The sequence below is a fragment of the Bos indicus genome, chromosome 22 (genome assembly GCF_029378745.1).
Source record: "Bos indicus isolate NIAB-ARS_2022 breed Sahiwal x Tharparkar chromosome 22, NIAB-ARS_B.indTharparkar_mat_pri_1.0, whole genome shotgun sequence".
In the NCBI taxonomy this organism is placed as follows: domain Eukaryota; kingdom Metazoa; phylum Chordata; class Mammalia; order Artiodactyla; family Bovidae; genus Bos; species Bos indicus.
Window position 1 is genome coordinate 2,677,155 of NC_091781.1, and position 26,669 is coordinate 2,703,823.

Consider the following 26,669-nt stretch of genomic DNA (forward strand, 5'->3'; position numbering starts at 1 on the left):
GGCTACAGTCTATGGGGTTGCAAAGAGTCATACATGACTAAAGTGACTGAGCACGCACACACGTATCTGTGTGTGTGTGTGTATTCTTTTTAAAATCTTCTTTTCCATGGTGGTTATCACAGGACACTGACTGTAGTTCCCTGTGCTGCACAGTGGGATCTGTTGTTCATCCATGGAGTACATGCTTCCTCTCTGTAGACAGACCTTGGGGATGCTGTGGTTTGCTTCCAGACCAATGCAAAACACTCAGCATCACAGTAGAGCGAGTCACACGCAGTCTTTGGCTTCCTAGTGCATATAAAAGTTATATCCACACTGCATTGTAGACTATGAAGTGTGTAATAGTATTACATCTAAAAAAACACTGTACATGCCTTCAGTAAGGATACTTTATTGCTGAAAAATGCTAACGCTCCTCTGAGCCCTGATCCTTGAGTGAGTCGTAATCTTTTTGCAGGAAGCGGGTCTTGCCTTGATGTCGGTGGCTGCTGACTGATCAGGGTGGGGTTGCTGAAGGTTGATGTGGGTTTCTTAGAATAAGAGAGCAGTAATAAAGTTTGCTGCACAGGACTCTTCGTTTTAGGAACGATTTCTCTTCTGCCTGCAGTGTGCCAGTTGGTGGCATTTGATTTGGTGGAGAACTTTCAAAACTGGAGTCAGTCCTCTCAAACTCTGCTGCTGCTGCTTTTTCAACTAAGTTTCTGTAATATTCTAAACCCTCGGTTGTCATTTCAGCAAGGTTTATAGCATCTTCACCAGGAGTAGACTCCATTTCAGGACCCCACAGTCTTTGTTCACTCTTAAGCAACTTCTCTGGTCAGGTGTGATCAGGAGACGAAGCAGTCCATCCCATTTTTAGGCTCCACTTCTAATTCTAGCTCTCCTGCTGTTTTCTCCGTGTCTGCAGTTACAGTAGTAACATCAAAGATCACTGATCACAGGTCAACATAACAATTATAATACTGATAGAGTCTGAAATACTGCAAGAATTACCAAAGTATGACACAGAGACATGAATGCAAAGCGGTAAATGAAGTATGTCTGAGTTAGAAATCCTGCTTTATCTCTGCCTTCCGTGTGTCACTGTGAAGCAACTCCTTTACCTCAGGGAAATGAAGTATGTCTGAGTTAGAAATCCTGCTTTATCTCTGCATTCCGTGTGTCACTGTGAAGCAACTCCTTCTTGACCTCAGGGGTCCCCTCCCTCCTTTCAGATCTACCACCTTTTATTCACGTTCACGTCTTTCGTGGAACATGTACTGTGTGAGTGCCAAGCACAATCTAGGCTAGAGATGTTAAATGAATGAAGATTTTAGAGCTGTTTAAACTTACAGAGATGTAATTACAGATCATTTTTTCTCTTCCAAATTTTTTATTTCAGATTTCACTAAGTGTTGCAAGGACTCTGGAGTCCTTATGGTAGTAAAATGCCGGAAAGAGAATTCTGCACTGAAAGACTGTCTAACGTCTTAGTAAGTAGTAGCCTCGGTGTTTGTGTTCCTGCGTGTATGTGTGTAATGTGTTGGAGGTGAGAGTGTTATTTAACTCACTCTGTGTCATATATTCTGTACTTCTCCCCCACCAGATTCATCGTATTGTTGGCTGAGTCTAAAATTTTAATTTGGTAAAGATGCTTCTACAAGGGGCACAACATATTTATGAAGGGTCTTTTCAAGTTATGTGTGTTTGTCAGCATTTTATCTGATTAAAATATTAGGTCAGCCATAAAAATACATGATTTTTCATAGGATTTAATAAATGCCTTTTCATGAACAGGTTAATCTATTGAATATATTATGCTTATGTTTATCTTTTAATGAAAAGGTAATTTTACCAGCCTTAGGATCTTTTGGATGAATATATTTAACTTCTAGGAGAGTTGTAATAAATCAAACAAAGGAAACAAAGGTATATTTAGATTTCTGAAGTTAAATTACTTTAAAAAATAGTTCTTAAATGTGCTCACTGATACTTCATTGTAGCTTGTTGAGTCTTAAAGTAAAAGTGTGTGGAGTTCTTTGAATGCAGGTGCTTTCTGCTCGTCGCCCCAGATTTCATCATCACCCACGTTTCTGACAGGGGGTGTGGCGGGTGCAGCGCTTTCGTGAGTAGGGAGCTGGCAGTCGTTGTGAGATCAGACGACTGTGAGGTCAGAACAGATCAGTACCTTCTGTACTCGGCTCCCCTGGCCTGCGAGCATCTATGTCAGATACTTCTTAGATGATTACATAAAAAGAAAGTGGTGATTATCTGAATCTTAAATTGTTTACTTTTTTGATAACAAATAAGGTACACATGGATTTACGCGCTCTTAGAATACTGATTATCTGCATTTATAGATACGGAAACATACTCCAAGTCCACTCTTTTCTCAAGTTAATCATAAACAAAAACAATTCTAATAGCTGCTCTTTTTTATGAGCCCAGACCTGCACTGAGCATTTAACTGTGGAGAAATAAGAGTTCTGGTCCCTGGAGCCCCCAGGAGACACTGGATGCATGTGGGCCTCTTGCACGTCTGTGTGACTGTTAACTTCCCTGGGCACCTGACTCATGGCTTTTGACAGCTCAGTTTCAGTCTCCGTTGTGCCTGTTGCTCTCGGTTGGGACAGGGTGGCCCTGAAGCTGGGAGCAGGACTGTGGGGAGGGCAGCAGGCTGGTCTCCCGGGCCCCCTGGGGTTCAGCTCTGCTGTGCCCTGGGCAGGGTCCTTGCGCTCCAGCAGGAGATCATTCCTTACGTGGAAACACGTCACTCCAGCAATGGGGACGTAGAGGGTATCGATACCAGGTACTCAGAAGACGCCGGCTCTTGTTAAAAGTTCGTCTGTGTTATTTTCAGCTTTTGCTATGTGAATATTAATCATTGGAATATCCCGCTGTCTCTCGCCCTTGAGAGGGGGAAGAGAGGTCCTAGACCATCCGGGGGGCTGGGGGTTGGGGGGAGGCTGCCGCTGCTTGGAAGAGAGAGGAGCAGAGAGGAAACCGAGAGGAAGGACGGGAATGTGGGAAGGGAATGAGAGCTGCTGAGGAAGAATTCTACTTGACCACGAGTCTCCACCAGGTGGCTCAGTGGTAAAGAACCTGTCTGCCAATGCAGATCTCAACCTGCCAGTGAGATGCGGATTTGATCCCTGGGTCAGAAAGATCCCCTGGAGAAGGAAATGGCAACCCATTCCAGTGTTCTTGCCTGGAGAATCCCTTGGACAGAGGAGCCTGGAAGGCTATGGTCCATAGGGTCACAAAGAGTTGGATACGATTAAAACGACTTAGCACTAGCACAAGTCTCAGCAAACTTGAAGAAATACTGTGTTTTCGTCTTTGCACAAGAGGCGCCTTTGCCCTACCTGCTGCTTTGCCCTACCTGCTTTGTACAAGAGGCGCCTTTGCCCTACCACAAGAGACACTTTGTGGGTGGAAGCACCACCCTCTGGCATCTCTGCCCAGTGACACGGGAAGCATCGATGGTTCGTGTTCTTTCATTTCCCCCATCTCATCTCGCTCGTCCCTCAGTAACCATGTCTGGCTTCTGCCCTCACCACCTGGAGCTGTGTTTCCAAAGGTTCCAGCATGTGTCTTTTACATTCTTTCTCTGTTACTAGACCCCCTTTCATCCTGTCTGCCCAGTGTCTCTGCCTACTTCTTCTCCATCTTTTCCTCCTGAACCTCTTCCTGAAAGCTACTTCCCCAGGGTCTCCTCTCCGTCTTCAATCTGAGAAAGCTCAGTCTGCACCCCGTGAAAGTCAGTGCTTCCTGTGGTCACGGCATTTCTCTGCTTTCTCCTGTGGGTCCTATACTGAACGCAGCTCCTCTGACTCCTGCCTTGTGTCTTTGGGAGTTCTGATCGTCTGGGATTCAGGATCTTCCTGATTGCATTTCCCCAATCTCTCCCAGCTCCACTGCATCCTTTTCACCAGAAAGTTGACTCCTTTAGATCACTGGGCCTTGTCATTTCCTGTCTGGATTATTGGAGTATTTATTGGGCATTTGGCCTGTAACCTTGCTGGCCCCTGGCGCCCCTTGGCCTGTGTGTGGTCCACAGTGCCCGGGAGGGCAGATTGGGCTTCTCATGGGGCAGGAATGGATTGCCATGATGTGGCCCTCGCCTTTCCAGCTGCCCCTCAGGCCCTTTGTCCAGCCCGTGACCTGTCATGGTACCAGCTACACGTAGTTCTCCACACATCTCGGCCTCCCTTGTCTGTGGGTTCTTCCTCGGGGGCCTTCTGTGGGGATTGCTGTTGGTCCTTCAGAACGCAGCTCACACGTCTCCCGACAGCTGCCCGTTCTCCTCTTTACTCTGTCCTCCCTGGTGCCCCGGGCCACACGGCGTGCTGTGTGCATGTCACGGTGACGTCTGCTCACACGGGGCCCTGCTCCCCACTGTCCTATCCTGGGACATTGCTATTCAAGAAAGAACCGTTATTTTTTTTTTCCTTTCATTTGGTAGCCTCATCTTTACAATGAATTTATGACTATGACTAAAACAACCAGCTTGTAAAGATTGTGCTTGATGAACTGGATGTCTGAATTTATTATTAAAGCAGGCTTATCTTACATGCTTGCAAAGTGATTTGCTTTAAAAGATTTTTGTTTTCCTTCTCGCAGCTATAAAGATCCAGCCTTTTATGAAGAATGCAAAATGGAATACCTGAAGGAAAGGGAGGAATTCAGAAGAACTGGAATTCCTACCAAAAAAAGGCTACAGAAGCTTCCCACAAGTATGTAGGCAAATATTCAAGATGATGCTCAGGAACGCCAGTGTTCATGGAAATCAGTCACCTGAAATAATGGACTCAGGGAAGTGCGTTTCCTTTATCCTTAATTATGGAAATAACTTTATCTGAAATAAAGATTTTTTTTTTTAACCTCAAAGTTATTGACTGATAAGAGCAAGCAGGGAACTGGGACATGGCTTGCCTGGTCGTAATAGATTTTAAATAGATGGTCTCACAACTATAGTTCTCTAACAGTGACAATGAATTTTAGGTTTCCACACAAATATTACTCGTCAGTGTATGGACTCATCATGGAGCCAGAAGTGACTAAAGGAGAGCAGGAGCCGACGGTCTCCAGAGGAGTCAGTACCTGGGCAGTGTAGCAGGACGGTCACGAGCCCGGCTTGACCACTGTATTAATAACTAAGCAGTTGGGATGCAAGTAGTCTCCACATTTACCAAGACTGTGGATGTGAGGATTAACTGTGTTGCAGCTAAGTAGAATATGCAGGACCGCGTCTTGGACGAGGTAAATGCACTTCAGTGACTATTAGTAGAAGGCTTATTTGGAAACAGATACATGCTTATACATGAATTAGTTTTACTTTTTTTTTTTTTTACTTGGCTGCATCAGGTCTCAACTGCAGTGTGTGGGCTCTTTCATCGTGGGGCACACTCTAGCTGTGGTGCCTGGGCTCCGCAGCTGCAGCACTCAGGCTTAGCTGCCCTGTGCCTTGTGGGATCTTAGTATCCTGACCAGGGATCAAACCCCTGTCCCAGGCAGGGAAGGTTCCAACCAGTGACCAGCAGGGAAGTCCCTGCTTACATCTTTAATAGAAAACTTCCTAAAATGTATTAACATTCCATGACCTGACATGTTAATTCTGCCACTGAAAATATTTTAATGTTTTAAAAGTCTTCTTTATAAGGATGAATGGCCATTTTGTAACATAGTGATGAGTGTAAACATTTTCTGTCCCAGTGCAGTGATTTGGTTGCAGGCTTTTATATTAAAAGTTGCTTTTTTTCATACAAGTGTTAACTCTTCACCATAGCCACTGCAACTAGTTTCCAGCTACTTTATATGTATTTACATATATGTATATATATTTATACGCATTTACGTAGTTCTTATTAAAATCACAAATAGAAATTCCTGCCTAAGATTTAACTTAGGCCCCAGTCCCATGAAACAGAATGAACAAGATTATAATCTTTTTGGTTTTTGGCTAAAATATCTGGTTTGTAATCTGTATTTTCCAGATACAAGGAAACTTTTCCCTTCAAGCTAATTACAACTTACAGCAACTTGGTAAATTACACTTTTGTTAAGTAGAATTGAGACATTTTCCTTTTCTACATGGTCCCTCTAGAAACTGGAAACTCTAGGTGCCCTGCACCAGCACCTTTATCAGGCAAGGTGCAGAAATCTCTTAGGTATTTTGGGGACCTCAGAAAGAGGGGAACTCACCCACACGTGTAGGTATCGCACCACTTGTGTACAGATGAAAAGGCAGGAGACCAGGGCAGCAGGCACCAGTGTGGGGTAAGCAAGCCCGTGCACTGCTGGGGGCCTTTTTCTGTCGAGCAGTCCGATGACTTAAATGAAGAAAGGGAAAGATACTTTGAAAGCTACATACAACCTGTGGCTATTCTGTAGGGGCCAGCTTCGTTTTTACGTGGACAGTTCAAATGTGCGGATGTCACGTCCTTACCGCTACTGGACAGACTAGCTTACAGAACACGTCCCCTGTGGGAAGCACGTTCCCGTCCACTGGCACCCCTCCCGCTGGCCCCCAGCGCGCATGCCCCCTGACCCTGGCTCTCCTGGGCAGCTGCAGGCCGCTCATCTTCCATCCTGTGTGAGCTGTCTTCTCCAGAGGGCGCTTCTGGATGAGAACGTTGCTCTGTTCCCTAGGACTCGGCCCTTGGGTGGTTGAGGTCTGAACTCTCCCACTCTGCCCCTCAGGTTTTCAGGGAGTCACATCCCTGCTCTGCTTACAAATTAGGTTCCTTTCTAGCAGAACTTCAGTTTCCTTTTAGAAAAGATGTAACTTCTGTTTTAGGTAATGAGGGGATAAAGAGGCTTTTTTTGTTTATCAATGTTCTTTTCAGTCTAGAGTTATGGAAGTGCAGAACTGGGTTATCCTTATAAAAACCTGGAGACTACGGACTTCCCTGGTGGTGCAAAGGTTAAGACTTTGCCTTCCAGTGCAGGAGCTGGGATCCAATATGCTTTGAGGCCGAAAAAACCAAGACATACAACAAACGATATTGTAACAAAGACTTTAAAAATGAGAACAAAAAAAACCCCTGGAGATTGAAGACATTTTCAAGTGAATCTTTTGGAGCAGGGGTCCCTAGCCTCTGGGATCTGAGGCGGAGCTGATGTAACAGTACAAATAAAGAAATAGAACGCACAGTCAATGCGATGCACTTGAATCATCCTAACCGTCCCCCAGCCCTATCCACAGAATAATTGGCTTCCATGAAACCAGTCCCTGGTGCCAAAAATATTGGGGACCACTGCTGTGGAGTAAGTTCCAGCTAGTGGGACATAAGTCAACAAAATTTTCCATTTCAAATAAGCCACAGATGGGCCATCCTCATTTCTCTTTGAATCTCACCATTAACAGAAATGATCATAAAGGGTGCATTTAAAAATTATGACTGGGGAAAATATTGGGGTGTTAATTTTCCCTACAGTTTTACATCATTTGTATAGCTCTTTGAACTGTAGGAACATCAACCACTGACTTTCTAGCACACCTGTTTGACAACTACCTTACTGTTCAGATGCAAAAGCACTGTCTCTTCGAAAGTTGATTTAACAAGATGTCTTGTTAACAACTAATAATTAGCACCAACCCTGAAATATTTAGGCAAGGACAGTATTTCACATCTACTTCAAACAAAAATAATTTAAGTAAACAATGTCTTGGTATTGTTCAAACCATTCATCAAGCCATTATGTCATATGACTCATTTTAAGGAACATTCCCAATCTCGCTTTTGGAACAGACAAACCAGTAAGCTACCCTGAGAGATTAGATACAATGCACAGCCTACACCGCCATGATACAGCTTCTGCTGCTTTGTTATTACACAGGTAGTTGCTTCCCTCAGCTGAAGCCTGGAGCCTCCGATTAGTTTTATGCATATTGGGTTTTGTTCTATTACTTGGCAGGAGATCCTACTCCCCTGAGTCAGCTGTGTTCATTGTGTTCATTGGTCAGAATAAATTCCAGCATCTGACACCAACTCCATTAATCACAGACAAGACTGAATAAGTGAGGAAGATAATAGAAATATCTGGCGAATGGTGAACACTGTTTATATATGGATGCTATTCAGTTAGTGTATTAAGAGATCTGAAATATTCTTTTTGAGTCCAAGGTGTTTGAAACTGTCAAAAAGGATAAAAGCCTTCTGACATCAAATGCTTTATCTCAGGCAAAAGATGTAGGAATTGAAGACAGTTATTACTAATATTCTTAATACTATCACCCTGAAATACAGAGGAATTTCCAGATGAAGTCATCCTTACCATTAGGGGTCAAACCCATGTGTCCCGTGGGTCCTGCCTGCGTGGGCAGGTGGATTCTTGGCCACCGAGCCGCCTGGGCAGTGGTGGTGGTTCAGTCGCTAAGTCACGTCCAACTCTTCATGACCGTGTGAACTGCGTCCAACTCTTCACGACCGTGTGAACTGCAGCCACGTCCGTCGTCCCTGTCCTTCACTGTCTCCAGAGTTTGCGCAAACTCGTGTCCACTGGGTCAGTGGTGATGTCTTATCCAACCATCTCATCCTCATGTCGCCCCCTGCTCCTGCTCTCATCACCTGGGAAGCGCCACCATAACATCAACACAGCAAAGAACTGGGTTTCTAGAATTAAAATTCCTCGTTAATTAAAAACCACTTACTCAATAAGCAAATCATTAACACTTCAAAATAAAGTCTAATTGATGAATAAGCTGCTCTATGTTAATGGCGGGTGTAGCCCCTTTGAAGCAAACGGCTTTACACAGTAACATACCCAGTGGAGTTTTCACTATATGCTGAAGATTAGATGGAAGCCTGTGTGATGCTGTTCCCACTTCTACCTGGATAATGTACATGACTGTAAGTTTAATTCATACAACATACAGTTTTTCAACTATTTCATCATTTTTTTCAGTTAAGACTTGAGGGATGTATTAATACCAGGACAGAATTGGCTGCAGTGAGGTAATTTCAAGTCTTAAAGTCTAGATGGCAGCTTCAAATTTTATCAACATTGTGATTAAAAAATTATGCAAACTAGTACAGCCACTATGGAGAACAGTGTGGAGATTCCTTAAAAAACTGGAAATAGAACTGCCTTATGATCCAGCAATCCCACTGCTGGGCATACACACTGAGGAAACCAGAAGGGAAAGAGACACGTGTACCCCAATGTTCATCGCAGCACTGTTTATAATAGCCAGGACATGGAAGCAACCTAGATGTCCATCAGCAGATGAATGGATAAGAAAGTGATGGTACATATACACAATGGAGTATTACTCAGCCATTAAAAAGAATACATTTGAATCAGTTCTAATGAGGTGGATGAAACTGGAGCCTATTATACAGAGTGAAGTAAGCCAGAAGGAAAAACATAAATACAGTATACTAACGCATATATGTGGAATTTAGAAAGATGGTAACAATAACCCGGTGTACGAGACAACAAAAGAGACACTGATGTATGGAACGGTCTTGTGGACTCTGTGGGAGAGGGAGAGGGTGGGAAGGTTTGGGAGAATGATATTGAGGCGTGTAAAGTATCATGTGGGAGGCGAGTTGCCAGTCCAGGTTCGATGCACGATGCTGGATGCTTGGGGCTGGTGCACTGGGACGACCCAGAGGGATGGTGTGGGGAGGGAGGAGGGAGGGGGTTCGGGATGGGGAGCGCATGTGTACCTGTGGTGGATTCATTTTGATGTTTGGCAAAACTAGTGCAGTTATGTAGAGTTTAAAAATAAAAAAAAAAAAAAAAAAAGATTTTAAACTTTGAGACACAATAGCACATATAGACGGAGTAAACCAGATACTGTTGTTCCACTGTAATAATTTTCTTATCTGTACACATTAAAAGGTCAGCAGGAATGTAATCTGTTCACATTTCCATCTGTTCCTTTATGCAACTTAATAATGACTCTTCTCTGATATGGTTTCCTTTTTTATTTTTATGTTAGGCATTTCATACGCTTTGTAAAACCATGTCTGCAAACTTTCAGTTCCATTCTCAATGTGAGAGGCAGAAATGTACAATTAGCATCAAAGGTAGAATTGTGATTTTTAATAAGTTTATTAATTTATTAAGTACTAACACATATTTGATTCTTAGCCAGAATACGGAGCTGGAGGGTGTTCTTCCATACTGAAAAATCAACTACATAATATGGTACATTATGTGCAAATGTAAATACTGAAAAACTCTCCAAAAATTTAATCAAAATCTGCTTTGTTTGCTAATGATTTTCCCAGAAAACCACTGATGAGAACACCATGAATCTCTTCAGAATTAATGTTTATAATGGCAGTTTTGATTATGTTGATCCAAGTAATGCAGTGGTGGCAAGTTGGGTAAAGGCAAAGGTTTACTTTTCATTTCCCCAAATGTCGTCTCACTTGATTTAGGAGGGCTTGGGAATACCCAGGAGTTATCTTCCAGGGAATTCCTACTGTAAGAGTTGTGTTCCTGAAAGTTTGTGCCATCGTGAGGAATGGATCGCTCGTGATCTGTCCACGGCTGGAGAGCTGCCTTCTCTGATAAAACCTTTGCGTCTCCTGGTAAGGGGGAAGGCGTGGCATGGCAGAGCGTTTTGCCATTTGGTGAGAGGGGGGCATGTCTTTTGTAAGCTGCAGTAAAATTCGACAAGTGCAGTTTTGTGCTGTCTTTACCCAGGTCTTCCATGCATCCTGCTGGGGCGCAAGCTGAAAAGAAAACACAGGCTAAGCATCAGCTGTCTGGCAGTTAGAATCATAAAATAGTAAACATCTGGTTAATCTGGTCACTCTAGAACTGGAAATGGACATTGCCAAATCAGTGCAATCACCATGGCCCTGGGACTTGAGGGATGACAGATGCCCTCAGTTCAAATTTACCTCTTGGTAAATAGCTCATCTCTCATCTGCAAAATGGACACTGTAATCTTGCCCTGCCCGTATCACAGTGAAGTTGAAGAAATTACTATTTTAAAAAACTGGAAGGTGGTCCAAAAGTAAATTTTCCGAGGAATGATTATACTGTGAATTGTTGAGACCTAAATCAAGTTTATATATATATATATATAAATATAGGTATTGTTATATATATATATAAAGGCTTTTATGAATAAAATAGTTTAAAAGCTATAAAATCATCTTTTTTCTTATAAATGGTAAATGTTAAATCTGCTATGGTCACAATATAGTTCAAGTTAAAAAAAAAGCAAAAAACCCCCTGTGTTTAGTAACATGTCATGGCTTAGAATACAGACCACAGATGGCACAGAGGCAGCGAGGGCCTGCCCCTCTGCCTGCACCTGCCCGGGGACGCGAAGCTGAAGCTCTCCCTGAGCCAAGGGGGCACCATGTGCAATCAGTGCCTGACTCCAGTTTTAAAGAAAAGAAACTCAACCACATGATACGGTAAGCTTGCTACTGCCCTTTCTCATGGGAGGTGACAGTGCTCAGCTTCTGGACTGTGGTGACACGTGGCTCTAGAGAAAGGTGACCGCAGCTCGTCTCGTCCGCTCTGCAGAAGACTGAGTTCTGTGGAGCAGAGTGGTGGCCCCAGGCCTGGTGCTGTTGTTGGAAACGTCCAGCTCAGAAGCGACATAACAGTGAGCCGTTTCCACACAAGAGGACAGCACTGCTCCTTTACTACTTTCTGGAAGTTAGAAGAGTTACAGGAGAACTCACTGAAGAATTACTCTATGAGTCTCTCTCAAGAGAAATGCTATTTCTACCATCAACTTAAAGTTGTCTCCTGTGTAACCCTGGCTGCTGGAAAATCTAAAAACAGAATGAATCATAAATTAAGTTGGAGCCTGCCAAAGCACCTTGTTGCTCTGCTGATCTGTAATAACTAACCGTAGAAAGGGAAAGGAATTCTCAACTTCTTTCCTGTCTCATCCTGTCCCACTGTCTCCCGCCCCACAGTAAACATTCCAGAGAACGAGTCATAATTCTCTTGTGCCCTCTTTGTTTCTGAGGTGCAAATAATAATTTTAAATTAACGATTTTTAAAAAAATATAAAGTTACTCTCATGCCTTGAAAGTTTAGGACATTCAAATTTACACTGCACAACTGTACAGAACTACATTATGTAATGAAAGGTACAAATGCACTGATTTTTCTCTGAGGTATAAAAAGTAGCTTTGGCAAAGTACCCACTACTAGTTAACACAAAACTCAAAAGGTTTAGTCAGCTAAGCAGTTAAATATGAAAAAGCAATGAAAATTTTTGTTTGGTTAGAAGGGCTAAATGAATAGCATCTAGTCTCCATTCGAAATTATCGTTTATGGAGAGAAAAATTAAGTTTACAAAAATGGAAATAACCAAACAAGCAATTAGAGTTATCTTTTTGAAAACAATGTAAAGAGCTAAGTCTTTGGCATATTTTGAAGCACGGGAATGAAAACAGCTTTTGGTGTCTTGCTGTCTTTTTATTTTAATATATGAAGTAGTTGTGGTAAAAGGTCAACTAGAGCAAACTTCACACCTCAGCCTTGAACACATAAGCAACACTCGGCTGCGAAGAAAGCCACAAGGGGAAAAGAATGCAGTGCTGAAGAAACACATCAGCAACACCTTCATGTGTGAAGCTGACCGGTCTGAGGCTGAAGACAGAACAGAGAATGGGAGGCTGTGAACACACTACATAACTTGCGCTTATCAAACCCATTTGATAAGATTTCGATAAGATACGATCAAGAGCTGCTCTTCGGGTAGTTCGGCTGGAATCAGCGGTTTCCGGCAAACACTGACTTGCCTTTCTTGATTGCAGCTGGGGTTTTCAGCTTTCTCAGTAGTTCGGCTTGTACTTGAGTCACCAGATGCAAGTTAGACATTTCTCTCTTCAGTTCCCAGTATGCACTTTGCATATTGTCACTGAAATACAGGGTTTTATTTTTTAATGGTGGTTATTCTATATGGACAGAAGGGAAAAACTTTAACAGAGAAATGAACTTACCTGCATTTCTGCTAAAATTAGTTTTGAAATAACAAAATAAAACCTCCCCATTAAATATTAGTTGAAATATTTAATCAGAGCATTTTATAACAAACGAAAAAGATCTTATTCACAATAATAATGACCTAATTTTTATCAATGAACTGAACTGTGTTAAACAGAATGGTAATATAAAAAGTATTTTAAACGAATTTAATAGTTCTCAGTATTCAGATTTTATGATAGTCTACAAGGTGCAGTGGTGTTTAATAGTAAGGGCTATGTTCTTCATTTCCAAGTCTGACCAAGAATTCAGTGATGTTCATTCATGTATGGATTTTAAGTTTATTAATATAGTTATCTTTTAATTGTTGTTTTGATGTTGTGAATGCTGTTACCAATTGCTGAGTGTATACCCAAGCCCACATTAAAATACAATCGCGGTCTCATGCGTCCCCTTCTCTCTCGTCTGACTGGGCTGTCTCAGATGCCGGCTCTAACCAGCGTGACACGACAGCAGGAGTCAAGAAGGGCTGCTGACTCCTGGCCGAGAGGAGGCGCTGCAGAGGCTCGCAGAGACAAGGACTGCACATAGCCCCATTTCTGCCTTTCAAAGCATTTTCTGCAGTTACCTGGGAGGTCATAAATCAGATATTTTAAACCTAATTTTATTGAGTTTTATCTTCCACTAAGCATTCTTATTTGGATAGTCATGATTTTTTTTTTTTAGGTTCTTAGTTGCCAGCTAAATAAATTGAAATCCTCAACACATATTCTTGCTTTGTTGCATGAGAATACATAAAATGTTAACTGTAAGAACAAATGATCTCATATTGTTCAAACAAGCACTACTGCCTCTTAAAGATATTAGTGTAATTTTAGCAATCAAATCAAATTAAACAAACATGTCACTTCAGGTTCAATTTTTGTCTAGCATAAACAAAAACCTTTGAGCAAACTTCAAGGATAACACTCTTGATATCTAAATCTAATATCCTAACTATGAAAACAACAGATATAATAAAAAAGTTATTTTAATTATGTAAGGCTACATACATTTTTGGTCAAAATATTCCCATTCCATTCAGACTATAATTCTTTCAATAGAAGCAGGAGAATAAACTTTACATTGCTTTTGAGAATAATCTACTTACTTGTTTTAATCTGTTGTAAACATCGTTTGTTAACCAGTAGTCTAGTTTTTCAGGTTTTTGACAGGTGTGAGAGAATCACAAAAATTAGTGAACCGCCTCTGCTTCAGCAGTCAGCATCTGAGCTGTGTGCCACTCTGCGTGTCTCACATAGGCACTGTCTTAAGTGTGAAGAGCCGTGGGTTCCTGGCTGCAATTCTGGGCATCACTGTGCTTCCCCAAAAGAGTTACTCAAGTTACACAGCAGCTAAGTGTGTGTAAACACTGTACATGTGCTAATACATGCAGTCATGACATGAATCATACAGCTTACAAACAGCATTTATTATTGACGTGCGATGGTCAATCAGTACCTGACTTGGAGAAAAGCAAATACAGTACTCAAGACAATGTATGGATACTGGAGTATCGGACACCTCATCATTCAACAAGGCTACTTGAATAAAGTAAGAGAAACAAAAATAATGGAGGTGTTGGGGCAGCTCTAATACACATTTTCCAATTCAATTTAGTAAAGACTGCTTATAAACTACGTTAAACTAGAAACTAGGTCACCAAGTTTAACATACGTCTACTAATCTTTTTCTTTTGCCTTGAATGTCACCTGAATTGAAAACTACAGATATAAAGATCAAATTATTACTAAGTGTAAGCTCTCCCTCTTGTGGATAGCAAAGTAATGGCAGTTACTTTACGCTTTACAGTTAATATTAAAGTCTTCAGCAAAATCCTAATGATATAATTGTCTATAAAGAACTCATAAAAACGACCTTAACAGTGAGATGCAACACCCAAGTATCCTGAATGAGAACCGTAAATGACAAAGCAGAAGCGACATGAGACATGAGGGTAACAGTGGCTGGGCAGGTCCCACATGCTGGACAGGCAGTTCACCCCTCACCCCAGCCTGGCGGCCTGGGGGCTCGCTGGACACAAGGAAGCCGGGGCGGGAGAACTTCCCGACTCCGACAAGCTCCAGTCCCGTGACTGACTGCCACCATTTTAGGGTCACATTTTCACACCATCCTCAGCTTCATCTTCATCACACTGACTGCTGACACAACCTTCTTGGTCCCACACCAAGAAGGTATGTAATTCCACACCATAATGAAGCCTGCCTTATCCACATCTCAAGGGGTGGACAGACGTCCAGCTTACATGGTAAAAACGGTAAAAGCTCAATTTTCTTAACTGACACTGTCCATTCAACTCTTTAATACTGAAATGAATGTGCCTTCTACAAGAAAATCTTTTTACTTCAGTCCTATTTTTCTTTAGCTTTTGAAAATTTACTGAACTACGCGATTCCCCAGAGGAATTAAAATACAAGTACGGGAAAGTCTCAGCCCAGAACTCAGGACTTAGGAAAGCACGTTTAGATGACTGATTTCCTCAAAAAAGCTTCTTTCAAATATTTTTAGTTGTAAGGCACAACAGGCAATCATTTTACCCTGCATCCCACACTCTGGTATGTTCTATTCTGTTTTATTCTCTATTTTTAAAATGCTTAACTCATAAAATTTCACGATCATTAAGGCAACACAGCACAGTGTGAAAAACACCAACATATTCCCTATCTTGGAAACCAAGAATGTGCATTGAAGTGACCCCACACCTACATCTGGCTTCAGAATTGAGGGCAATAACCTACAGGTAACCCTAGCCAGCACACTGGCAGGGCAGTGGCCAAGTTTCTGACAGGTAGGGCAATTTTTGTTGAATGACATGTATACAACGAAGACCATAAAAAGGCCTCCAGTAATTCAAAGGTTCACTCAGGAATAATACTGTATCACCTCGTTCACCCTGCAACATGATGAGGACGTGCAAAAAAAAAAAAAAAAAAAAAAGTTTTCCAAATAAATGGAAAATAATCCTTAAAAATACCTAAACTGGTAGCTAATGGTTTTATGGAAACATGCTATGTACTTCTCTCTCCTTATATAGTAGACTTATCATCTGAATTATTCCATTTAAAAGTGGATGCCGTAACTTGCAAAGATTAATAAAACAGGACTATAAACTGGACATAGGTATAAATGATAAATTGAAGGAAAAAACAAGATAAGACGCAGTTAGGAATGAGACTACATAAAATTTTATGCATGATATTAAGTTTACCAAAGGTAAGTCACAAATCAGGTTATTAATTTTCTAGCTGCTTAACCAGAAGATGGAAAAGCGGTCAGTTCCACAATCCACACTGCTACAGGTTTGCAAAAAAGCACAAACGGGCCTGGGCATGGGGAGCCATTAGGGCTCGCTTTAATCATACAGTTCTTTATCACAGAAAAACTCTTAGACTGAACTGAATTCTAAACTCTGTTTCTCTTAGTTGATATCCCCTGAATTACTACTGAGCTTTAGAAAACTCAAAACAGTACTCTGAAGCCACAATTATACAGTTCTATAGCCTCAGAAGTCAGACTCACCTCCTGCGGCTGCCTCCCTCTTCCAAAGCCTGCAGAGAGCCTTCTCTGTCTTGTCAGTGCTACGGTGCCTTCAAACACACATCTTTTTGGTGGGTGGGGGGCAGCTTTTCCCGTTATTCTCAAAAGAAGTGACCCCAATCATGTAACATTGCCCATGAACGGATACAGAAGCCTGTTCTATACCATGCACTTCTAAGAAAGTATTTACATAAGCCCCTTTATTTGACCTACTCTGATTCTAACATGCCTCTTTCCAAAAAACGGTTTAAGAAAGCTTGTAAAAATGACAAATACAATAAATTAGTACGGGGAAACCTAGGTTGACAGGAAAAATGGGATGTCTGACACAGAAGACATCTTTGAAGAATAATTCACAAGGACAGGGTACTAGGCGTGTGTTTTAGAAAGGAAAGGCTTCCTTGCTGTGAGTGTAGACAGAGGTGGAAGGCGTCAAGTGGAGGCAGGGCAGGGCTGAGCAGCTTCCAGCCTACGGCGCCTACAGCACCGCCGGCCCCCACACCTGCAGAGGGGCAGCCCTGCCTCTGGAGAGGGGCTACACAGGCTTTCATTCAGCTCTTTTCCCAACTGAGCGTTTCTCTCCACTGGGTGTTTGATAGGAAGAATAGGTATGAGATCATTCAGTAAATTCTGGAAGCCGAACAATCCAACAATGAAGTCAAATGTGTGTGTTTCATTGGGTGGACGTGTCCATGAAGAGGGGGTGCTAAGACAGCACAAAAAAATCATCAGATAAAACAATGCACTTACGTTGATGAAATTAAAATGAGATATGTACTTAAGAAACAAATGGCTAAAGTAACATGTATACACCCTGACAGCTACTTTTAGTCTTACCCTAAGAAGATGGCTCTCTTAAAATTCATGTCACAGTAAAGACTAAGGCTGTCCACGTTTGGCCCTAAAACAAAGTGATACTGCCACGTATGGAAATGCATAATCTTCATGTAAAACTCAGAATTTACTACAGAATACTTCTGCACAGCTAGCTCCCTAATATTCTATCTAAAACAGTACTGAATGTTCAAAAATTTTATCTAAGGCATCATAATAATATGCATCCTTCTACTGCTCAAGTTCAAGCCCATTGTTAAGGAACAGTTAAATATTTTCATAAATACACAGTGATCAGAGATTTCATGCAGCACTCAACAGTGTCAACCTGTTTTAAGGTTAAATCGTAACAGAAGCAACCTAACACAGTGCCCGGCAGAACAAGGTGTGGCTTCTAAATGCTGGAGAATGTTCGTACCTTGAAACGCTCAGTCTCTGCAGATCTCTGCAGTTCAGATTGTCATCCAGAGATGGATCCTGTCATTGTTTAAAAAAGTTTAAAAGTTGTCATCATTACCTTCTATTAATTCTCAGTACTTTACTACTCTACACATGCTTCAGCTTTTACAGAATACATCTATAACCGTAGATCTTATATTCAATGTTAATAAAGTAACTCCAAATCTGCCAGATATTTCTAAATCATTTCTAATTATTTAAAGTCATTAATGCTTTAATTTTCTTTAAAAAATACACTTGCTTTCACATAAAAGACCTTTAAGTTGTACAAAATATATTTCTGAAGATACTAACCTGAAATCTATACTAAAAAAATGGTAACATTTATCAAATTACTGTTTGTTCAAGGTATAGCTCAGTGAATTCCATCAGAAAATGGAAGTTTGTTGGTATTTCACTTTTGGTATTATTACAAAAAGGTACTCAAATTTAACAGGTTACTGTTTAAACGATCAGCATAAATGTCCTCTTTCCCTAATAAAATGATAGGGAGAGGATTTTATATAAAGTCCTTATATACTTTCAAGTTTTAGTAATTTAGGTTACAGACGACAAAAAGAACCTATGAAAGGTATTTAAAAGTGAACTTAATACATTTAAGATAATTCTATAACACACTATTTGCAATGCGTTTCAATTTGAGGTCTAGAACAAATGAAAATGACTAGCACAGGCAGCCATTCTGTTAGCGGAAGTGGCCCGTATAAACTGAGAGAATAAAACTTCATTTTACCATTTCTTGTATCATTTAATGATATAAGTGGAACACTAAAAAGCACAAAAGGAATTCATGAGTCCTCTGAATCTGGGAGTGTAAATCATCAATATGTATCATAGAAGTTAAAGTGTCTTTGGATCTGACTGTTCAGAAAACAGCAGCTGAACACGGCAAATGATTAGCTGCATCCCAAGGAGTCCTATGGAACGGGGACACAGAACTGGTCCCTGAGTCAGAGGAAGTCTGACCACGAGTAAAGGACATAACCCTGGACCTTTTCCTTTCCATTTCCTCACAGGAAATGAAGGAATCAGATCAAGTCACTTTTAGTTTCTCTGTATAATTAATTAAAAATACATGTTTTACTTACAGTATTAATTACAGTATAGTTATTTGTTCAGTCGCCAAGTTGTGTCTGACTCTTATACATATATGCATAATGGAAACCTTCCTTGTTTTTTAAAACCAATTAAAAAAAACACCAAACACCAAGCAGTTTGGGTTGGTAAAGTATTTCTCCAGCTATCACCTAACAATCCAGAAAAGCCTAATGTAAAGTAACAAAAAGCACAAAGGAATTGTCTCTAACATGCACAGACCCTGTCCTGGCCAGTTCTTCACCGCCATGTTCTAAAAGCAGATCTGCTTCTCCACTCCTGCCATCTGATGTTTGAAGCTTTGCATGAATAGGCTCAGAGCTACAAAATCCTGGGAGACACTGTTCCAGTTAAACAGGTCCCCGTGCTTCAGGACTGCGCAGAACCTCCAATCCACACAGCAAACCGGGACTCTAACGGGGCTGATGCCAGCCACCACAGACGTCTATGCCAACTCCATTCGACCAGGGTTCCCAACACTTTGGCCCTAGTGTCTTCTTCTCAAAGGCCCCACTGTTCTGAATACAAATGGCTTGAAAACCAGAGGATATAAGAAGTAAAGAAGGCCCACAGTGGAACTGACCCAAACCCTGACCCCATTAATATCAAACACTATCTACCAAGCTCATGAAGTACTTAAAAAAAAGTAAGCCCACCAAAGCCCCACTATTCTTTCATGTAGGATGTTATTTCATACTTCAGAGATGTTACTATTTCACAGGAAGTACCATCTTAAAAATATTTTTAAGTATGGCTGCAGAAGATTTAAGATTAGTCATATGAACATAAATTTCTCTCGTTGGCTTGCTCTTTGACTCCCACGTTCAAGAGGACTCTGATAGCAACACCTTTGAAACAAGAATGAAATGTGCACATCCCACAACATCAAGATTTAAACTTGGAACCCTTGATAAATTTCCACTCCATCTCTCTCTGGTTTGTCTTTGGTTGTGAACACTGTTTACTTTAAACTTCCCTTCCCCTAACCATTCTTATGAAGGAAGGATCTTAAATTCCTTTTTCAAAAAATAAAAATTCCTCCCTTATGTCACCTTCAACTCTTAAAGTTTCTTAGTCTCTGAGATTCAATTTCATCAGCAGTAAGACAAGTGATTTCTAACGTTTCTTCTATCTTTAAAGTACGTTAAAAGTCTTTCTGGGATTTGTGAAAGATGAATTAAGCTAAAAGCAAATTTAATCCCCTAGCGCCACCTAGTGGAAAACGTTAAATAGTGAGGATTTAACTGTGTAACACTAGTACACAGTCACACCCCTTTGGACCCCTACAGTGCTGCTTTTCTGGATTAACCTAACTGGATTTTTTGGAAACACACTTACTTATTGAATAAACTATGTAATAGGCACCATGCTGCTTTATATATTACCTCACTTAACTTTCATAAAAAGTAGCTAGTTAGTGTCATTAGAACAGTTAAATGACTTTGCTAATGTCACAATTAATAAGCAACACAATTAAGAACCAAGTTTTTATGACTCTATGGTACTGCTTTCTACTCTATAAGGAGATATCCATTATTTATTAAAGCTACTGAATTATTTCAAGTAGAATGTATATGCTGACAATTGTAATTCAGAGCTTCAAGGTGCCAATCTTTTCTTGCAAGCACAGAAGCAGAACTGGGCTTGTGGGACAAGATGCTGGAGCTGCTGAAGGAATTGTGTATGCGGTCACAGGTGCAAAGCTAGGAAAACCAATTTCAGATGTCAAGTAGGAAAAATCTTTCTTTTGGTTCTAACAGGAGTTGAGGCTAATTTTTATAGGTGGTATTTTCCCTTTATCAGGCCTGGGGGCTGCAAATCAGGTTCTCCCTGTCCAGTGCAGAGGAATTCACTGGGTAAAGGCCAAGGCAGGATGCTGTATTATTCTTAATGCCCATCTCCTTCTTAACCAGTGGTCACCTTCAGTAAAGACCACAGTACAGAAGGGCCTGTTAGCTCATCTAAGGACACGTGGGCTTGGGGCAGAGTGCCGGCGGGCAGCCAGGCAACATGGGGGAAGCAGTGGCTGCCCAGGAGAGCCGAGGGTGGGGGCCCAGCTACTCAGGAGTGCCAGGTACTCTGATGGGCAGAAAGGCTGACCCTGAGAAACAACTGTCCAAGAGGCTACCTTAGATTGCAATATATGAGTGTACAGAATGTATATAGTGGCCACTGAACTCTAGAGAGTAGTTAACTTTTCAATTTATTGCAACAATTTTTTTAAACTTTGCATCTAGAGCATTGCTCTCACTCTGCTTTGCTTCTCTATCATTCCTTCTTTTTACCCTCAGCCCCTTCTGTCATGACATCTGAAGACACATATCCAAGCTTTTAAGAACTCAATGTAAAGCTGTCCCTCAGTGTCCATGGTGGTCTGGTTCCAAAATTCACAGTGGGTACCAAAACGACTTGGAAGTCCAAGTCCCACGTTCGCCCCTGCATATCTTCAGGTCAGCGCCCATGGACTCAACCAACAACCGGCGGCCCAGTCGGCAGCCACCTCTGGAGGCCTCGATCCACAGATGTGCAACCTGCAGATTTACCAAAGACTGACTGCATGTTTCTTGGAAAAAATCTCTGTAAAGTGGACCTCCACCGGTCACACCCACACTGTCCAGGGGTCACTGTAATAGCAGACAGACCCTGAATGATCTGAGAGGCAACTTGTGTTTCAGTGGGTGACTTCAGGCTACACACACCTTAGCAGCTCAGCAGGGTTTTCTGTTTTGCTTTCCCTGCCCCTAATTCTTGAATTCTCAGTTATCTGCTGAAAACTAAAGTTGTTCTGAAAGTATTAGACTTCTGAGAATTAGTGGATGCTCAAAAGTTTTGTTTTAATAATTATAAAAATCAAGTTTCTTGTATGTCTAAATTAATCAAATTATTAAAGTGGAAAACTTAAAACTTGAATTCTCTTTAAACTTTACAGAGAAAAAAATGATTTAAGGAGATTGAAAGAAAGGAAGCTGAAAGAACAACTTTAATTAACTAATAAGGTTTTTAAAAATTAGCTTTTAAACAACAGAAGCATGTAATTCTGGAATTATGATAAAAGCATACAGTTACCACATTTTAGCAAAAATGATTAAAGAGGAAGATAAAGGTGAATTTTCACAGAATATAATAATTTTCTAAGTAGTTACAATTTACGCTGACTCTGTGGTCTAACACCTAGTTATAAATCCTAAATAGGACGCACACAGCACGCTGGGCTTCTCAATTCAGTGATTCGGTAGTACCGTTTGTTTGGCTTTCTGCAGCTCTATTCTGAGATCTCTACATTCTTTCCTCAGCAGTTCCAGTTCCTGTTCCAAACCATGGATCTTCAGGTCGCAGCTTAACTTTTCCACCTCCCAGTTTGATGAAGGAGGATTTAAATTTCTTATCACTACAAAAAGGATGGACATTAAAATTGTTATTTCTGACTTCTACATGGGTTGCAGTTCAAAAAAGATTATGTTAGTAAAATGGAGGTAAAAGAAAAACCAATATAAAACACCTACAATTAAAGTGTTTTTGAAAGACAGTAAGTACTTTCAAGTGTCTAAGATATTAGCAATCTTATTTTATACAACACAATAGAACGTGTTCTATTGTGTCATCACCCCTATTTCTGATTTCTGTTTAGATAACAGCAAATCTGTCAGCCTGAAACTTTAAAATACACAGCACATATCAAGCATACGCTGAAATGACAGATCAATTACATATACATGTGAAGGTTAAGACAGTGATTAAGAATGAAATGAAGTGAGTAAGCTGAGGCTCACTCAGCTAATCATCCCACCCAGTCCTTGTAGAGAGGACAAAGCTTGACCATCAGGCCTACAGCATGACTTCTGAACAATTTCATTCATAAACATTCCACTGTACAAATGCAACAGCACTGGACACGGACTAACCCTTCTCCGTATTAAGGGATACCCTTAATAAGGAACCCTTACCCTCATTAAGGAACTAAAGACTTAGTTCCTTAGACTCTGTCCATAGAAAAAGGCCCACTCACCCGCCATGAGAGAGCCCCCCTCAACCTCCCGTCAGGCCTCTCAGAGGCCGCGTCTTGAGCTGTCCCCTCAGAGCCTTCTTGCATGGAGGCAGGCTAGCACCCACCCCCACTCCTAACTTCTCAGAAGCATAGCATCTCAGCGGCACATTTTAACAACCTTCAGAAACTGGATTAAAATAAACAAAAAAGCAACTGTAACTACTCCATGACAGGGTGTCCAATGTGGGCAAGAGGCTTTATAGAATATGGGATTGTATTCCTTTCTTCATCTACTTCATCACAAACCAGCCCTGAATCAACCATCAAATTTTCTCTAGGAAAAGTGCAATTTACATCTAAGGAAAAGTTAAGAAGGATTTGATATTTGGTAAAAGCAGAACACAGAAATTAACATAAGCCCCCAAATTAAAAAGTCAGTCCTTAGCACACAGACAGAGAAAACTGATCATGGCTATAACACATGAATGGAAAACCGTATTGATCGCGGTAGAATATTTGTAACAAATAAGCGGCCTACCCTGCTGAGTTTCCACCTCTGTCCTCAGCTGGAGGAGTTCTACTTCTTTAGATTGTAGCTGTTCATTCAACACTTTCAAAGATTCAGAGTTGTCTTTATTCTAGTTAAGTAGGGAAAATGCCACATTACAGTCAATAAAATCTAAAGATTGGTATTACATTATATATTCATTTTCAGGCAGATTTGAAAAAACAGATTCCAGCCTTTTAAAAGCAAGGTGGGAAACTGAATGCAGTTTTCACCAATCTTTTTCTAACTTAGGACATTTTTTCACTGGCTTAAAAAAAAAAAAAAAAGAAAAGTGATAAACTCTACTACTACTACTACTACTACTACTAAGTCACTTCAGTCGTGTCCGACTCTGTGCGACCCCATAGACGGCAGCCCACCAGGCTCCCCCATCCCTGGGATTCTCCAGGCAAGAACACTGGAGTGGGTTGCCATTTCCTTCTCCAGTGCATGAAAGTGAAAAGTGGAAGTGAAGTCGCTCAGTCATGTCTGACTCTTCTGGACCCCATGGACTGCAGCCTACCAGGCTCCTCCGCCCATGGGATTTTCCAGGCAAGAGTACTGGAGTGCGGTGCCATTGCCTTCTCCGGGTGATAAACTCTACTGAGTCACAATTTTTCAAAATAAGTTAGTGGTGTTAGATGTACTTAAGACCTAAACATCATTACAAACCAACTACTTATTTTGTACAGAAGTAAGTAACAAATATTCCTACTAAAAAGTTTTCTGCTTTTGCCTTGAGCAGGCAAATTTTTTGTCTAATAAATGTAAATATCTCGTATTTCTAATTTTAAACCTCCTGAAGGAGAAAATTCATTTGCAACACACAGATGCCATTCTTTACAGACCAGCCTACCATTTTATCCAGCTTGCTTTTCAGATTATCTCTATCGATGCAGACCTCTCGGTAAGCGTGGTAGGCTTTATTTACTTGTTCCCGTCCCACAGAGCTTGTTTCTTCATCCTTTCGAGCTCCTATAAGCTAAAGGCATAAAATCAGAAGACAAAGCTTAAGAGGATGTTCGACATCAGCGAATAAGTCAGTCTTCTGATGGCTCCGCATCTCAGTTTAATTACACTAATGCAGGGAATAAAGCCTGAACTACAATTAAGTGAACATTTCACTTCCATACATTTATGCTTTAGTGATTAAGAAAGTAAAAAGCACAGAATAGATATTTTAAAAAATCTTCGTTTATGCTTTTCCTTAATCAGTATCTTATACTTCGCTGTACCTTTTATAATTCATCATACTAAAATACTATCATTCTTTCATGGTGCTTCTCTGTTTTCCAAGCTAGAACATACTATTTAATTTCTATCATCGGAAAAGTGAATATCAATTTAGTGTGTACTTGACACTTTAAGGAATAGAAGTGTTAGTTCATTAAGTGCTGTATTAATGCAGAACAAATTATTAGGATTGTTGATCACAAAGTAAATACTTCCAATATTAGTTATCACATTTTTCTATTGACTTTTAAAATAAAATTAGAGAAGGAAATGGCAACCCACTCCAGTGTTCTTGCCTGGAGAATCCCATGGATGGAGAAGCCAGGTAGGCTGCAGTCCATGGGGTTGCACAGAGTCGGACACGACTGAAGCGACTTAGCAGCAGCAGCAGCAACAACGCCAAACTCCAAAATGTTATCTTGTTTCACTCTATCCCAGTATGTCACAAATTTATTTAATAGTCATTAAAGAAAATTCATATGAATACTAAGAAATCAATTATTTTTACAACCGAGTCCTCCTTTTCTTACTTCCTGCAAATGAGTCAATCTCTACCAAACTCCATCCTCAAGTCTGTACAGTTGGGTCATTCCTTCTCATTTTGTGGAAACTGTTGTCTGTAACACACTACACGGAAGAGCTGAGGATCATAAACTATGATCTGAAGAAACGTGAACTGAGTTAAACTTTAAAAGTAAAGGATGAGTGAGGAAGATTTCCCAATACATAAGCAAAGCAGATCTGAGGATTTATAACTGAATTAGCTACCTGGCTTATGTATTCCGTAACATGTAGGATATACAGTTTCTGCGTGAGAAAGGTGCAAACAGAGGACGTTAATTCATCAGATACACACTTTTTTATTAACGTGTGTATGAGAACAAAGAGAATGCTGAGGTAAAGATGTCAGTCCTGGTGAAATTTCAGTCCTGACAAAAACACTATTAAACATATTGGAACAATGTTCCAGGAACTTCTTCCCTTCTTGATATATAATTGTTTGCATAGGTTTAAACATCCTGAATGAAATACACACAGCTAGGAAGGTAAGGCAATCTGAAAGAGGTAAGAAAAACATTTGAACTTTAATCCCTTCATGTTGCTAAATCGTCTTCTGCACACATTCACCAAGCATGATAATATGTGAAACACAGAAGGCCAAGTAAAATGTCCAGGGTTTTGAGATTAGCAGTGACTTGTCTTTGGAAATTTGCTACACTCATGGATGACAGAGCAGAGAAATATTTAAAATTTCAAATACTTTGAATTATTAAGTCGTAAACATAATGAAGGTGATAGACAAATTACCTTTTCTTCCAAAATTCTGATTCTTTTTTTTAAGAAAGAGTTCTCTTTCTCTGAATCCTTAAGTCGTTTTTTGATGTCTTCATATGCAGTGACGAGGGCAAAATGTGAAGCAACAGATTCATCTCCTGAATATATTGAGACTGGAGTCACTGGGTCTCTCCTGTGGGCTTTTTCATGATTCAGAATACAGATGTCATCTTCCACCAGTGCATCCATGACAGCTGTTTAAAAATAAAGACATAAAATAGCAATGTCTCACTGAATAAATAAGCAGAAAAAAGTATATTGAGAGCATAATACGAACACTGCTGAAACGTTTAAAAACTGCCATTTCTTTTTTCTTACCGAAACACAGTTGATGTATATGTAAGTTTCAGGTGTACAACATAGTGATTCATGGTTTTAAAGGTTATATTCCATTTACAGTTATAATACATTGGGTATATTTCCTGTGTTGTATATGTTCCTTCAGGTCATTTATTTTATACACAGCAGTCTGTATCTCCTGTCCCGGTCTGGCCCATCCCCCGTTCCCTCTCCTCCCTGGTAACCACTAGCTTTCTCTCTCTACCTGTGAGCTTGTTTCTTACCTGTCATATATTCACCAGTTCATTTCTTAGATTCCCCACGTGAGTGACGCCGTACAGATTTCGTCTTTCTCTGACTTATTTCACTAAGCATAACACCCTCCAAGTTCATCAATATTGTTGC

At 40.7% G+C, this 26,669-nt stretch overlaps 2 protein-coding genes across 5 annotated transcripts in view; one reads left to right on the forward strand and one right to left on the reverse strand.

The window, feature by feature from the left end:
- The window catches only part of CMC1 (C-X9-C motif containing 1), a 76,376-nt gene extending 71,507 nt beyond the window's left edge, over positions 1-4,869 (forward strand). The window contains exons 3-4 of the mRNA XM_019985027.2: positions 1,382-1,472; positions 4,603-4,869. Coding sequence (XP_019840586.1) covers positions 1,382-1,472; positions 4,603-4,723 — 212 coding nt within the window. The 3' untranslated portion in view covers positions 4,724-4,869. The remainder of the gene's footprint in view (positions 1-1,381; positions 1,473-4,602) is intronic.
- Positions 4,870-10,025: 5,156 nt separating this feature from the next.
- The window catches only part of AZI2 (5-azacytidine induced 2), a 40,994-nt gene continuing 24,350 nt past the window's right edge, over positions 10,026-26,669 (reverse strand). Inside the window, exons 2-8 of one of the 4 annotated variants that reach the window (XM_019984800.2) lie at positions 25,959-26,179; positions 24,274-24,399; positions 23,409-23,508; positions 22,125-22,273; positions 17,750-17,808; positions 12,717-12,835; positions 10,026-10,673 (exon numbers count right to left, since the gene is read on the reverse strand). In XM_019984800.2, the coding sequence (XP_019840359.2) occupies positions 10,261-10,673; positions 12,717-12,835; positions 17,750-17,808; positions 22,125-22,273; positions 23,409-23,508; positions 24,274-24,399; positions 25,959-26,174 (1,182 nt within the window). In that variant the 5' untranslated portion in view covers positions 26,175-26,179 and the 3' untranslated portion in view covers positions 10,026-10,260. Of the gene's footprint in view, positions 10,674-12,712; positions 12,836-14,050; positions 14,256-17,749; positions 17,809-22,124; positions 22,274-23,408; positions 23,509-24,273; positions 24,400-25,958; positions 26,180-26,669 lie in introns of those variants that run through there. The other 3 variants (XM_019984802.2, XR_002183344.2, XM_019984801.2) reach the window with 3 other exon arrangements.